General features: G+C 37.8%; 2 protein-coding genes across 2 annotated transcripts; one reads left to right on the top strand and one right to left on the bottom strand.

The window, feature by feature from the left end:
- The first annotated feature begins 3,455 nt into the window (after nt 1-3,455).
- On the top strand, nt 3,456-6,661 carry LOC122777327 (procollagen C-endopeptidase enhancer 2-like). The gene is made up of 3 exons (XM_044038495.1): nt 3,456-3,530; nt 4,961-5,131; nt 6,293-6,661. The coding sequence occupies exons 2-3, from the start codon at nt 4,978-4,980 to the stop codon at nt 6,421-6,423; spliced, it is 285 nt and encodes a 94-aa protein (XP_043894430.1). The 5' UTR covers nt 3,456-3,530; nt 4,961-4,977; the 3' UTR covers nt 6,424-6,661.
- A 2,992-nt stretch (nt 6,662-9,653) lies between these two features.
- On the bottom strand, nt 9,654-12,622 carry LOC122777315 (transmembrane protein 272-like). Its single transcript, XM_044038477.1, has 5 exons — nt 12,552-12,622; nt 11,863-11,948; nt 11,714-11,764; nt 11,372-11,578; nt 9,654-10,371 (listed from the first exon to the last, which is right to left on the bottom strand). The coding sequence occupies exons 2-5, from the start codon at nt 11,918-11,920 to the stop codon at nt 10,163-10,165; spliced, it is 525 nt and encodes a 174-aa protein (XP_043894412.1). The 5' UTR covers nt 11,921-11,948; nt 12,552-12,622; the 3' UTR covers nt 9,654-10,162.
- Nucleotides 12,623-14,389: the final 1,767 nt, after the last annotated feature.

Here is a 14,389-nt window from a genome sequence, read left to right on the forward strand (position 1 = left end):
CTCGTGTGGTCACTTTGTGTCACTGAAGTACATCTGAGCGAAGATTATCAAAAGCCCTAGTGACAAATTGAGACATTTGAACTTAGTGATGGAGGCAGCAGTGGATCAACAACTCTTGTGTGTGTGATGTTATAATCACTGGTTTTCTCTGTGGGGTTTTGGTGTGGGAGAGTGAGTGGTTTACAGAGTCTGTCTCACAGTGAGATAAAGACGTGAACATGTTTTAAAGATATCATAAACTTAAAGTGACGTAGAGTCTCTTGTTCAGCAGTTCAAATCTGTGTGTTTCCCTCTGGCAGCCATGTTTCTGCCCTCAGTGATCAAACGTGACTGCTGTGGGTTCTCGTGACACAGGAACATCACAGTCACATGACGTCTGTTAGTGAGGAGTTCCAGGCCGGTGATTGGTCAGCAGACTGTGATCAGACACTAATTGGCTGTTTAGGTTTGCAAACATCAAACTGGTGAAGCATCTGACTCTAATCCTATCTGTGTGTATGTGAGAGTTTGAATCCAGAGACTTCAGCACTAAAGCTGCAGTACGCAGGTTTCCTCATCGCCACCGTGTTCACACGAGACGACGTTAAACACTATAAAGTAATTTAAAGTAATATTTCAGAGTAAAAGCACGTAAGTATGTGAGCAGAAAATTACTTTTTATAGTGTGAGTGAGTGAGTGAGTGAGTGAGTGACAGAGAGACAGAAAGAGAGAGAGAGAAAAAACAAATAACGCTATGGTAAAATAGAGGCAAATATTGACTCTCCTCCTGCAGATCCTGTAGATTAAATATGGTTACACTTTCACTCTCACTGTGTGTGCATGTTTGTGTGTGTGTCTAGAGTGGATGTTTTTTTGTGTTCAGACACCTTAACACAAACACACAGGACGTCACGGTGTTTGTTCTCTGGACCTCTTTCTTATGTCGGAACTGAACTTGTGTCACTTCATGTTTTTGTTGACGTGTTCATACGACGATACCTGAGGCTGTTTGTTACATTTCAGGCAGAACAAACGCAGGTAACATTGTTTCCCTTCAGGCGTTTGACGACCACATCCAGAGTAAACTGAACATGTTTGCATGTCGTCAGATAATTCACCGACAAAAACCATGAAGGTAAAGAACTAAACTGATGTAAAGCAGCTAAAAACACAAACTTCTGCCCAGAGATGATTTTCAACAAGTTTCAAGTGTTCATATGATTCAGAAATGTGACACAATAAAACAACAGCAGTGCTGCGTGATAAATAATCTGTGTGTACGTTTGAGTCTTTGTCCTCAGATATGAGATCTATGAGGATATAAAGCTGCACACAGATACACTGTAATATACACTGTAAAATAAATATAATCTACTGCTTATGCTCTGTATCACATGATGATAAAATACACTTATTACCATTACCTTTCAGTTCAGATAAAACCTGTTTTATATTCTTGAAGGATATGTTCACATTGACTACAAAGAGGATTCAATTCTGCCATAATACAAATAATTAGGTTTCAATATATGTATAATATTTAGTGCAATTCACATATATAATATAAAAAATATGATGACTATCAATGCAACAGCAGGAACCAGTAAAGGTAACCACAGGTACTTTATCATGTCAACATACAGTATATAGATATAGTATATGGCAAATAACGAGCCCATTTTATAAATCCACGAGACTCACTGCCAAATAATGAGTCATTCTAGACATCCACCAAAAGACTGGTTGCCAAATAATGAGCCATTTTATACATCCACCCAGATACTGACTGACAAATAATGAGCTGTTTAAGGCTGGATGTATTTGTGATAATAAATACTATTTTACTTTATCATGACATGACAATCTCCAAAATCTAAGACTGTATCTTGTCCCATGTCCCCATATAGATATAATATCCATAGACTGAACATAAAATCTATGAACATCATAAAACATCTAAACATGCATTTTTCTCATTTAAAGTAAACACCTGTGAGACGAACACACTATACAGTGTCTTATTCATAATAAATAATCCTGAAAATGTTTCCTGCAGATACTGAGGAACGCTTTCACATCGTCTGTAAACGTCAAATAAACATGACATTTTTATTACGCTGGATCTGAAATTGACTGAAAAGCAAACAGATTTTGTGGCCGTGGGGTGTAAGACCACTAAATCTAAGGCATCCCAATTATGGGGAATATTACTTGTTAGTGTTGATGTTGAAAGAGATCGATGACATGGGATAGCCCCTCGAATAAAACCCCAGTGCCCCAGTGAGTGAAGCCGAGTCCCTGGCCGTCACCCTTTGTTTTCTGGCTGCAGGGATAAACCAGTGAGTTCTGGCTGCATGTTTTTACAGTAGTTTCATTACAACTGTAGGTTGTTTCCTCGTGGTTTTCCTGACTGATTGTACGATTAACTCTAATACTGCCCCCATGGTTTCCAGTGGTATTGCTCGTCCATCATCAAGTTCCCCTGCTCGGTGTACAGTGATGGACAAAATGAACGTAGTGCCAAATACAGACAAAAAAGGCTTCGTCTGTCTCTGTCTTTTGCGTAGAATAAATAGGGGGCACAGGATTTTTATGGGCGGGTTCCTCTGATTAGACCAGAGGGATTTTCCACAGGGATAAAAGAAGCCAACGAAGGGCCACAAATAAAAGGTTTGTAATCATTAAACCACTCTTTATATGCAGCCTTCTGTGAGCCGGAGACACTTCATCCAATAAATGAATATCTCATTCGTGCTTATTTACTGGGACAAGGACAGTCTTCTAACGATATGGCAGGGCCGGCTCTACCTAATTTTGTGCCCTAGGCGAGATTGCTCTCCGGTGCCCCCCCCACACACACACACACACGAATTACACCAGCCAAATGAACACTCACACATGTTTAATTTGAACAACAACAGCAAACAGCAAAAAATCACAACTTTCAAGTATTGAATTACAGCAACCACAAGAACAATCACAACAGTTTCATTTGAACAACAACAACAAACTGTCAGGTAACTCTTTCCAGCGTGTCTTTCACTTCAACTAAAATTGTACACGTTTGGACTTCCTTGCAGGAAAAGCATCTATGGTATCATCAAATGACACTTGCCTAGACACTTCACGGTTGATGCTCTTTTCAAGAGAGAACACACAAATGAGGGCGACTAGGAATAGAAAATCATTTTTATTTTCATTGTTTTAAAAAAATTTTTTTAATTTTTTTTTGCTGGAGGGGCGCCCCTCCAGCAGATGGCGCTCTAGGCGACCGCCTATATCGCCTATGCCAAGAGCCGGCCCTGCGATATGGAATAGCTGAGCTAACGTGCTGACGAAAATGAAACCATTGTTTCTCTTGATGGAACGCGTCAAAATGGCCGGCGATGAATCGACTATTTGTTACACACCTGCATGTCGGATGCTAATGTAAGTGTTTGATTACCTGCTTTGTGTGTGTTTTCTGCAGCGTTACCACTGAACCCACTGTGTACACAGGCGTGTAAGCGGACAGGGACTCTGCAGACCAGCTACTGCACCCATGACTTTGGTGAGCCACAATCAGCTTTTCTCTCGTGCCTACAAAAACCTCTATGTCCTCACAGCTGGACCTCGACACTCATTTCAGCTCGTTGTTCTTTTGCTCTGTGGACCCCACCTCACACAGCCATGGACAATGTGTTCTTGTTGCAAGACAAACATGTGGACAGTCACTGGATCATACCAGCTGTCAGTTACACTGGCGTCCACTCACATGTGCTGTCCTTTTTTGTCCGTTTTCCTCTAAATGGGAACATAATTTACAAAATTGGCATCATGTTCTATTGAAGAAGAGCTGAAAATGGCAACTGAAACCATTAACTCCTCAAGGAAAATGAGTGACATTACAAATCAAGTGAAATAGGCTAATTTTCCCATAAACTCCCATTCAGCGTTCCTTTTTTGCAACCAGCACAGTCGCCCCCCCGGTGGCTAACTGTTACTTTAGCCGAACTTCCTTGGCTTCACTTTTCACTCCTCAAGAACGCGTCTATATTTATGTATAGTCCGCGCTTACGCCCAACAAAGTGTCTTCACAAGGTCTAGTTGTCATTTAACAGTCTAGCATTGGTCTCACAATGACATACTTTATCCTTATTCAAAGGAAACTGATGATAATCATCTATTTTCTTTTTTTTAAGCAAAGATATTCCACTTGTGTGCTTTCACTTCACACATGCCCTTTTATTAATGATAATAATATAATAACAATAATAGTAATAATAGGCTATGGTGCAAGAACAAAAGGCAAACAACCTAATGTGCATGCATCAATCAAAACACGCCCATGAGAAACATGATAAATACAACCACTCTGAAGTATGCGACTTGTGCAGTGATCTCATCTCCATAAATAAACCTGTGCAGGTGGATTTGGACACATCCTAAAATGTACCACTGCCATTTGCATCAATGTCCAATGTACGCTTATGAGAATTAGAGGAAACAGTGGAGGAAATTAAGGACATTAAGAGGAAACAGAGTCCCTAATATTAAGAATGATACCGAAAAAAGTTCCAAAACAAGTCAGTAACATTACAAAAATTAGTTACAAAAAAAGTTACAAAATTATGTCATTAAAAAAATAATAATAATTATGTTTAGTGATCATTCTGAAGTGAAAAACCAAGATCATAAACCACATGGTCCTATGATGACTGGAATGATGCAGGCTCCACCTTGTGGCACTTCAAAATAAATCACCAGGGTTGAATGAGAGTGAACAAGACAGTATTTTAAATATGTTCTCATTCACAATTATCCTGGTAATGGGCATTCGCGATGATCATCGCCAATATTGTTAATATCTTACATTATTGCATCCCTATATGTTTGGTAAGTTAATCACAACTTCATTTTATGCATGTCATACTTAATAATTCTTAAGTGAAAGGTTTTTTTTCTGTGAAATTTCAATATTCTTCATTTTTGACCTTTCAGTTATTACGGGTAAGATCATGTCTGTGACTGCTGGTCAAAGAGGCTCCGCAAAAGTGGAGGTGGCCCTGATCAAGGCCTACAAGACAGGACGCCTCAACGTCGCCAAATCAGGCCCGACCACGTCAGTCACTCTGACCTCCACCTGCAAGAGATGCCCCGGCCTAAGCAAAGGTACAACACTCGCAAAAAGGGGACGTCGGGGTTAAAGCCGCTATCAGTGATATCCAAATATCGTATTCTGACAGATATAACTGATGTGAAGTTATTAGTACTAGGAATAGGAAAAGGAATCGAACAGATTCTCTTACTCCCATTAACTAAACGTGCATTTTATTAGGCAACGACTGTCTAACAATAATCATATGATTAAAGGGCCCTATTAGACATACACATAACCTAACCTTCATTATTTGATTGAGGGCCCGATCAAGACATCAGTTGTAAATAACGTAACACGTGGTATATGATTGAGGGGCCCGATCAAGATATATCACATGAGTGACTTATCTTAAGTTAAAATATTGGAATGACTAACATCGGGGCAAAGATATCAGACAATAGTGCAGAGGCTTGAGGCTCAGGGCCCCTCCAAGGCCCTGGGCCCGGTAGGCCCGTTCAGTAATCCATCCTTGCACCTCCCCATGTAAAACTAACCCCATCTAAATAGTATATATATTTATATTTATAGCAACTTTTACTACCAAATAAAATCAGAAGAAGAAGAAGAGTTGGAATTGGTCTGAATTTATATAGAGCTTTTCTAGTCTTGATGCTGCTTTACACTACAATTTTCACCCATTCACACATCTTTCATACCCATTCACACGCTTCACTATGGGGTTAAGGGTCTTGCTCAAGGACACATATAGGCTAGCAGATCCAGGAATTGAACCCACACCCTTCCAGTTGAAAGACAACTCGCTCTACCACTGAGCCAGGGTTCAATCCTTACACCTCACTTTTTTTGTACTTTTAAAACTTAAAAGTAAATTTTATATCAGAAAATGACTTTTGATTCTTCAGTACAGTAAATAAAGACTTACTGTAAATTAAAGACTTTCACTGAAGTAATATTATAATAAATGACTTTTTCTGTTAACTAATTCAAATTAATTGGACAAAGAGTTATTTAGTTTTTCTCCCAAATGTAATTCACAATACATTAAGTATACAGTCGATGTACTGTCTTTAACTATTTTAACTGCAGCTTTGGTTCATTTTGAAAGTAGTTATTGTTATTGTATAGACCACCGTGTTCCTCCTGGTTTGGTCAAACGTGACATATTTGCTATTTGTTGACATCTCTCTTCCTGTTGTGTCTCTGCGATACAGGCTTGAACTACGTGTTGATGGGGAAAGTGGACGCTCAGGGCAACGGCCAGCTGAGCCCCTCCAGCTTTACTCTCCTCTATAAGCCCATCCACGCCAAAGCACTCGCCCTCCTTTCTCGCAAATCATGCTGACCTCACGGCCCCATCCACCAATCACAGCACACACCTGCAGAGCCCTGACTCTCTAAAAAAAAAAAAACAGCTACACAAAAACATGTAACTTAACATAAAGACTGAAAATATTATGACTTATATCCAAAAACATTTCTTATACGATGTAAAACAGTTGATTATTTACATTTTTTTGAAAGAGTAAACACACCGTTGACTGTTGTGTATTTTATATGTAAATTATATTGTTTGTGTTAAAAGATGCACATTAATAAACAATAAATAAAAAACAAAATTAATGTGATGCTGGTGCTGGGGTGATTTTATGACGACCACTTTATTGGGTACAACTGTTCAACTCACCGTTATTTAATGTTCATTAGAGAAAAAAACATTTACACTCAACTATTATATTTATTACAGTAACCTAAAAGTTATGCCACACATTACTGTGATTTAGCAGCGTGTGTTTTCTGTATAAATACTGTATTCACCACGACGTCACACTAATAATTGCCGTACAATACATAACATATGATTTAGCAGTATTTCTTTTCTGAGTAGATACTGCTGGAGTAAAACTAACACTTTAGAGGAGTTTCATGTGCAATGACCACAATTGAACACAATAGTACACAATTATATTGTGAATTATTATAATTAAAGAGTGTGAAGTCAAAGAAAAAAAAATGCATAAGATCCTCCACCAGTGATGCGTCTCTTACCACAAAACTTCTTTTAGTTCCGACAGCAGCAGGAAATCACCGCCCAGGCTATTCTGGTAAAACTGCACCTGTTTGACAATAATGGAGACCAAGAGGGAAGTGACTTCATAATAATAATAATAATAATAATAATAACAACAATAATAATACACTTTATTTGTATAGCACCTTTCGTACAATGATTGCAGCTCAAAGTGCTTCACATTGTAAAGGAGAATAAAATTTAAAAAGCAAATACAACAATAAAACACAACACAGGGTGGAATGAAAAGGAAAAAGTCAAAAGGTAAAACTTTGAAATAAACAAAAGATGCAAAGGGCCCACGGGCCACCACTGCTGTATAACAACTGTAAATGACGTCTCACACTCGAAGGAAACAGGAACATTGACTCTTAAGTTTAAGTGATAGCACACAAATTAAAATATAACATTTCAACCAACAGAGCCCATTAAACTCTTGCATGAAACCATTATCCACCACATTATCCAAAATTCACCATATCATCCTGACATCAACGTGCACAATGCATTGCAAAACTCCAAAAATAGTGCAGGCCTACAGGACAAAGACTACAAACATCACTACATTTTACCTCACTGAATTCATGTGACCTCAAGGTTTAGTGAACCCAAAAATGATCAATTATCAAATTTAGCTTACAGTTTCTGGTTGCTCAGCGGGCGCGTCGACAGGAAAGTCCAAAAAACTAGGAACTAAGTTTGGATGTAAATCAGACACATGAGAAAGATGGCACTTGGACATAGGAAGTGACACTGAGAGACAGCCAATTCCATGAGGAGGCGGGGCTAACTGAACACAGGTGAGACTAATTAGAGCGAGGCATACAATCAAAGAAGCAGGAAACAGGACACAGACAGGAAGTAACACGCAAGTTAAGCAACTTCAAAATAAAACAGAAAATAACACATTTTAAAGGCTCAGTTTACATAGGCGAGGAACAGTTAAATAAAATGACATTGATACTTGTTATTTTGTGTTTATTTAGTGATTCTATCATGTAGTTTTCACCTTTCAACCTTTGTTGTCGTCTCAAGTTTTCTTCAGAAAATGAATGAAGTTGAAAACAGAAAGAGCAGCAAGAGTATGAGGAGGATATAAAAGTGCGGGGAAAATGAGTCAGTGATTTCAGTGAATGTAAGAAATGTCTCCTCAAACATATTCCCAGTCTGAGACAATAAAAAAAGTGCAACTGAAAGCAATAAACAACCTCAGGAGAGCTTCAAACACCATTGAGGTTCACAAGACAGAAAAGGTGTGAAAACATGTGTGTTATCATTTAAAATTCAAACACTTATTATATCTGTCACAGCATTGGCCTCTAGTGGCTTCTTTATGTAAATGCAGAGTGGGAAATTGCTTAAATAAACTCAAACAATAATACACTAAATGATAAACTGAATTTGTGATTGAATCTAAATTAAATTGATGCATGAGATGTTTAATCCAACCATTGAAGTTACATAAAAGGACGAAATTAGGGGGAAAAATGTAGTTTTCTTGTCGCCTTGAGTCAGGAAATATAAAAAACCCACTGAGTTAATGAAATGTACGTGCACTTAGAGCAGCAGAAGCTGTGACTCACCAGTTATCAGTAACGGGCGTGTAGGAAACGACGTATTTTCATATACACAGTAAATCCATTTGCTGTAAATGTTGAGCAAGTTTCACTCGCACGTGACCTTCACCCATCATTAACTCTCGCTGGCATTGTTACCGTGATTTCCACACCTCCAGTCAATGTGACCTAAAAGCTTGAATTTGAGAAGTGACCGCACACTGACGGCTCCTCAACAATGCTCTTTAAGCAAAAGACAGAAGCAAAACATTTAAAAAAAACAAAAAAAACCAGGACAAAGTCACATTTTGCCTTTCATTTCCTGTTCTTCTTTTTACTTTTGGAAATGAGCATTTAAACAACACTAATCTGAAAGTGAGCAGTGTTAAGTATTATAACTGTAAAGCTGAACCATTAGAGCATTTGTTTTTTCATGACATATATTGCCATTTGATTTTGCGACATGACTTTTTAATTCAATATTTGCTGCCTAATAGATAGAACAAGAAACATTGCCACATAAGATGTCATCAAATATATACTGTACATTAATCCAAAGATGAGAACTAAAGCTATGACTTGTTTCTACCCTGTAAGTATTGCATTTTTAATTGTATTGTTTTCATTTTTTATTGTAATTTGCTTATAACAATTGACCATGGTGTTGTATTTCGGGAGCCAGGTAAGGTTCTTCAGAGAGAGGCTGCCATTTTTGGAAAACCATGTTTTTGCAATAGCCCACAATTGACAAATAAAACAAATTAGTGCCGTCTAGAGAAAATTGATTAATCAATTAATTGATCTAATTAATCTCTTTTTTTAAATCGCACCTAAAAATTACTTAGAAAAGCCTCAACTTGAAATTCATTATTACATTATTGTGGCAGATCAAAAGATTAATATTTATTGCTTTAACAAACTTGAACAGATGCAGCCATTTTATTCCACTGTGTTTATTTCTCAAACTCTCAAAATTCAAATTAAATAAAACATCAGGTCCATATAAAATAGCCTGTCGGTCGCAGACTTGCTCATACGCGGGGTGTTAGCTTTGCTGTGGCTCGCTAACTTGCTAACGTCTTTGCTGCTAACGTTAGCTGTGGCTTCACTGGGTGCTTTGCATTGACGTGGTAGGCTAAACTTGAGCTGCTTCAGTGGTAAGCTAACTCCTTCTTACACAGAAGTATTATCACTTTACCTTTGTCAACGGTGCCGTCGGGGCATTTTTGAAATGTAATACAGGAACAGTAAAGTTGGAGATTACAAATTAGATTAACGCGATTAAAAAACATAACATGCTAAATATGACTGTAACTAATGAATCGCAATTAACGCGATAATTTGACACCCCTAATCCAAATCACTACTTTACTTGGACTTCATATACAGACAAAAACATGAACACCATAATGGATGTAATAAAGTACAACTTGGCGCCTCCCGTCTCCTTGAAGTCGCTAGGCATCGGCAGGATCGGACAAACCACAGCACAGGAAGAAGCAACACATGGCACAGCAGCCGATAACCAGAATGAGACCTAAGAGGATGTAGCCCAACGTGGTGGTCCAGAAAGCAAACAAGTAGAGAGTCTTGTTACAGTAAGGATCGACGTCTGTGGTGGTCTTGTTATAGTTGGGCTGGTAAATAGAATAGATCCACACATTACCTGGAAAAAAAAAAAAACAAGAACAAGAAAGAAACCAATTAAGAGACATACACGTGTTTGAATTTGCAGCGGAAGCATCACCATTAAACCAAAATTACAATGTCGACTGTAAATACTGCAATTCGATTTTTTCTTCTTTGCAAATTAAATAAATGTTACCCTGAAGTTCATGTTCTGATAAGGCAATACGTAAAAATACACAATATGTGGCAGGCAGGTCAGACTGGAAGTCTCACTCACTGAACCAATAACACAGGCTTTGACACTTTCAGCAGGTCAATGTTGTGCTTTCTCACGCCTGTGTTTGACTGTACATGTACTGTCAATTACTGGCTACAATTTGCACTAGTTTCACAGCAAATAATGTGTGTGTATATTTACAGTAAATCACTGTGCCACAGTAGGTCACTGCATCATTTTATAGTACTGACAAATGACAGTTGTATTATCTGGGATTCAGCAACATTACCTGAATAAATACAGTGTCTTTTAAATAAACGTCATTGCATATTACTCTGATTTTGCAGTATCCTTCTTTTTAAATCCCACATTACACTGCAGTACATTACAATGATTAGGCAGCTTGGTTAAAAACTGGAACTGCAAGAATCACACCTCAGAACATCATTTTAGAGGGGTTTCCTCTAAAACACACAAAAATATGGAATTCGATTGCACATCATCACTGTTTAAGCCAATTTGCTGTGAAATGTACAATTAAAGCCCTTAAATTGTTGACATAATGGACATTACAAGTTCCGTTTTAGTCATTTCTTTGTTAAATGGAGTAAAGAAAACCAGAAAATGTTCACATTTAAAAAGCTGAACACCTGGAGAACTTGTTTTACTTTTAAAACATTCAAATTGATCAAAGTGATTATCTGACATTTTCCACCATGGTAAATAGTGAAATTTTACAGTTGGTTTTAACCAGAAATACGTTAACATGAGGAAACCAATAGCGCATCAAGAGCTATGTCATGAGGACTTCTAAACTCACCAGCGATGAACCAGCAAGAGAGGAATAAAGACGTCAGTGAGTTCCAGGCCTTGCAGACTTGACTGAGTGGGTTTGTGGTGCCGTCTTCAGGCTCCTGAGCACAAGGCAGGCAGGCGAGCAAGGATAGCATCAGGCCAAAAACCCCCAACACTATCAAATAGATGGGGATGTAGTCCTGCTTCGGACATTCGTGAAGATACACTACTCCTGTAGGAGGCAAGGGCAAAGACAAGAACAGGAAAAAACTGATTCCAAAAACATGGAAATTCAATAAAACTGCTACTTTACTGTCACATGCAATTTCACCATGAATAAAATACCTGAGAACAGGCATCAACTCACCAAGTGCAATCTGAGCAATAGGCAGAGCGACTGCAAATATCTTTGAACATCCTGAAAGAATAAAAAAATAAAACGCCTTTAATTTACTTTTTTTTGTGTACGGTGCTGATTTAACAGAAACAAAAATATATGCGAGTGTCACACCTCACCTAATTTATATCCAGTGGGTTGTGGAGGGTTTTTTAAGGTTTCAGTGAAAGTGATCATTTTAACAGTAATGAATGAAGGCGCTAACCTGCAGAGGAAAACACACAACTGAGAATATTGGTGTATAAACGACTATAAACAACTAGAAGTAAACAAAAAATAAGCTTTTACACCACAGTAAAATTTTCTCCAACTATATAAACACACCTGAGCAAAAAAGTACTCAAAATGTTTCTAATCGGATTGAATTTGTAAAATTTGGAAATACGTCACAGTTTAAAGTTCGCTTGGCTTTTCTTTTTTTAACACAAATGAAAGAAAACGGTCTATTTTGTGACTTCTGGAGAATTATTGCTACTTTAATACTACTACTACTAAAAATCCCATGTAAAATTAATCACACATTACAAAACTCCCCTGCATTTTTTAAAGCCTGAATATGTGACCTATAAACACACACCTGTTATTCCCCTGCAATTCACCATGGGTGATCCTTGTCAAGATGTAGTACATTATAATAAAATCTGTTATTTTTTGCTCTAGTCTTTTTTCCGTAATCATCTCATCGAAAAAGCACATACAGATGCACTATTTTCATAAGGTGTCCGATAATGGGTTTGACCTAAACCCGTCCACTTCAAACAGAAACAAAGTTTTTAACATGACAGCCTTCAGACTCCTCGTCTCTTACCTCCTCCCTGGTTTGCTGCTGCTGGTACTGTCAGCTGCTGCTACCAGTCAACCGTGTCCTTATAAGAACTGGATAGAGCACCGCCCCCTGACAGTTTTGTCATGGTGGCCACTCATGGTACTGCAACAAAAAATACTCACATGGCCAAAAAGCAATTTTCCCATTGACCACAATAGTAAAAGAGACACCTATGAAACTGTTCATGTATAGATCTTTATATTCTATATTTTTCACATTTGTAAAACCTTCCTAAAGGCCACAAAAAGCCCAGAAAAAGTTATTTCCCAAAGCACAAAACTCAGTCATTGCTAATAGAAGTGGTATAAGATTAGTACAGTACAAATGTAGCACTGTTTATTACGATGACATCACTGAACAGGTGAATTTTAGGTGCACTAAAATTCACAATACTACTTGACGTCTGTTCTACACCCTGTATGATAGAGAAGAACAGATTACACCAATCAATGAATGAGGAGCCAGATTTATTAGGTTTTCACATAACATTATTAATCAACCGGCTCAAATGTTAACACATTACACTGTCAATCTACAGCCGTCATTCAGACAGCTTTACATGACAGACATAATTAACTGAACTAGATCATCAATCTATGCACTAAATTTAGCAGAGTGAAGTAACCAGCACCACTATATAGCAGAGAGTTTTCTTTGCTCCAGAGAGCCAGAGAAAGACATCTGCTCATCTCATGGTAACAACATTGATGTGTTTGTATAAATAAAAAGAGCAGTTTATATGTAAACTGAAATAGAAACCAAAATTAAAAAGTGCCTTTTGTAATAACTCTCATCATGCTGAGAGACTGTCAAATGACATTTGTTTTCAGTCAAAGAGAAACCAAAATAAGGATCTAAAGTTCACCACTTAATACTTTGCACAGTTAAAGTTTCACATCACTTTTTCAGGAAAAATCTGAATATTTTGCTTAAAATATTATATGATACTAACCACTTCATCAAAATAAAAATCACATTTTTCATTGTAAGCAGCGTGGGTATAAGTGCAGGCATTGACTGTTCAGACACTTTGGGATTCTTGCTTTAGTGCAGTCCAGGAAATTAACAAAAACAAACATTGCTCTCCCACTTTCTATTTCCCTCTCGAAGTGCTACAGCGCCCACTGGCGGCAACAACCAGTTACAGCACTTTCAATCCAGAATATAACAAATACCCAATATGAAATTAAGGTCATTTGAATCTCAACTCAGTATTACTTTTAGTGCCAACAAAGTGATTATCACTCATTGCAGTCCGAACTGCAGACTTTGGACAACGTAAAACAAGAGCACAAGTTAATTTATCAAATTTAGCTTACAGTTTCTGGTTGCTCAGCGGGCACGTCGACAGGAAAGTCCAAAAACTAGCAACTAAGTTTGGATATAAATCAGACAGATGAGAAAGACTGAACTGAAAGACGCCAGGAACTTGGACAGAAGAAGTGACGCTGAGAAACAGCCAATTCTGTGAGGAGGCGGGGCTAACTGGACACAGGTGAGACTAATTAGGGTGAGGCATACAATCGCAGGAAACAGGACACAGACAGGAAGTAACACACAAGTTAAGCAACTTCAAATTAAAATAGAAAATAACACATTTTAAAGGCTCAGTTTGCAAGTGGGAATAATTAACAATATAAGACATTCATAATTGTTATTTGTGTTTATTTGGGGATTCTTTAATTTAGTTTTCACCCGTTATGACTGCACAACACCGTTTCTGGTACCTTAGTTGTTGTCTTCTCAAGTTGAAATGAGTCAGTAATTTCAGTTAATGTAAGAAATGTCTACTAAAATATATTCCCATTCTGAGACAGTGA

Source organism: Solea senegalensis, linkage group LG11, assembly GCF_019176455.1.
Source record: "Solea senegalensis isolate Sse05_10M linkage group LG11, IFAPA_SoseM_1, whole genome shotgun sequence".
Classification (NCBI taxonomy): Eukaryota; Metazoa; Chordata; class Actinopteri; order Pleuronectiformes; family Soleidae; genus Solea; species Solea senegalensis.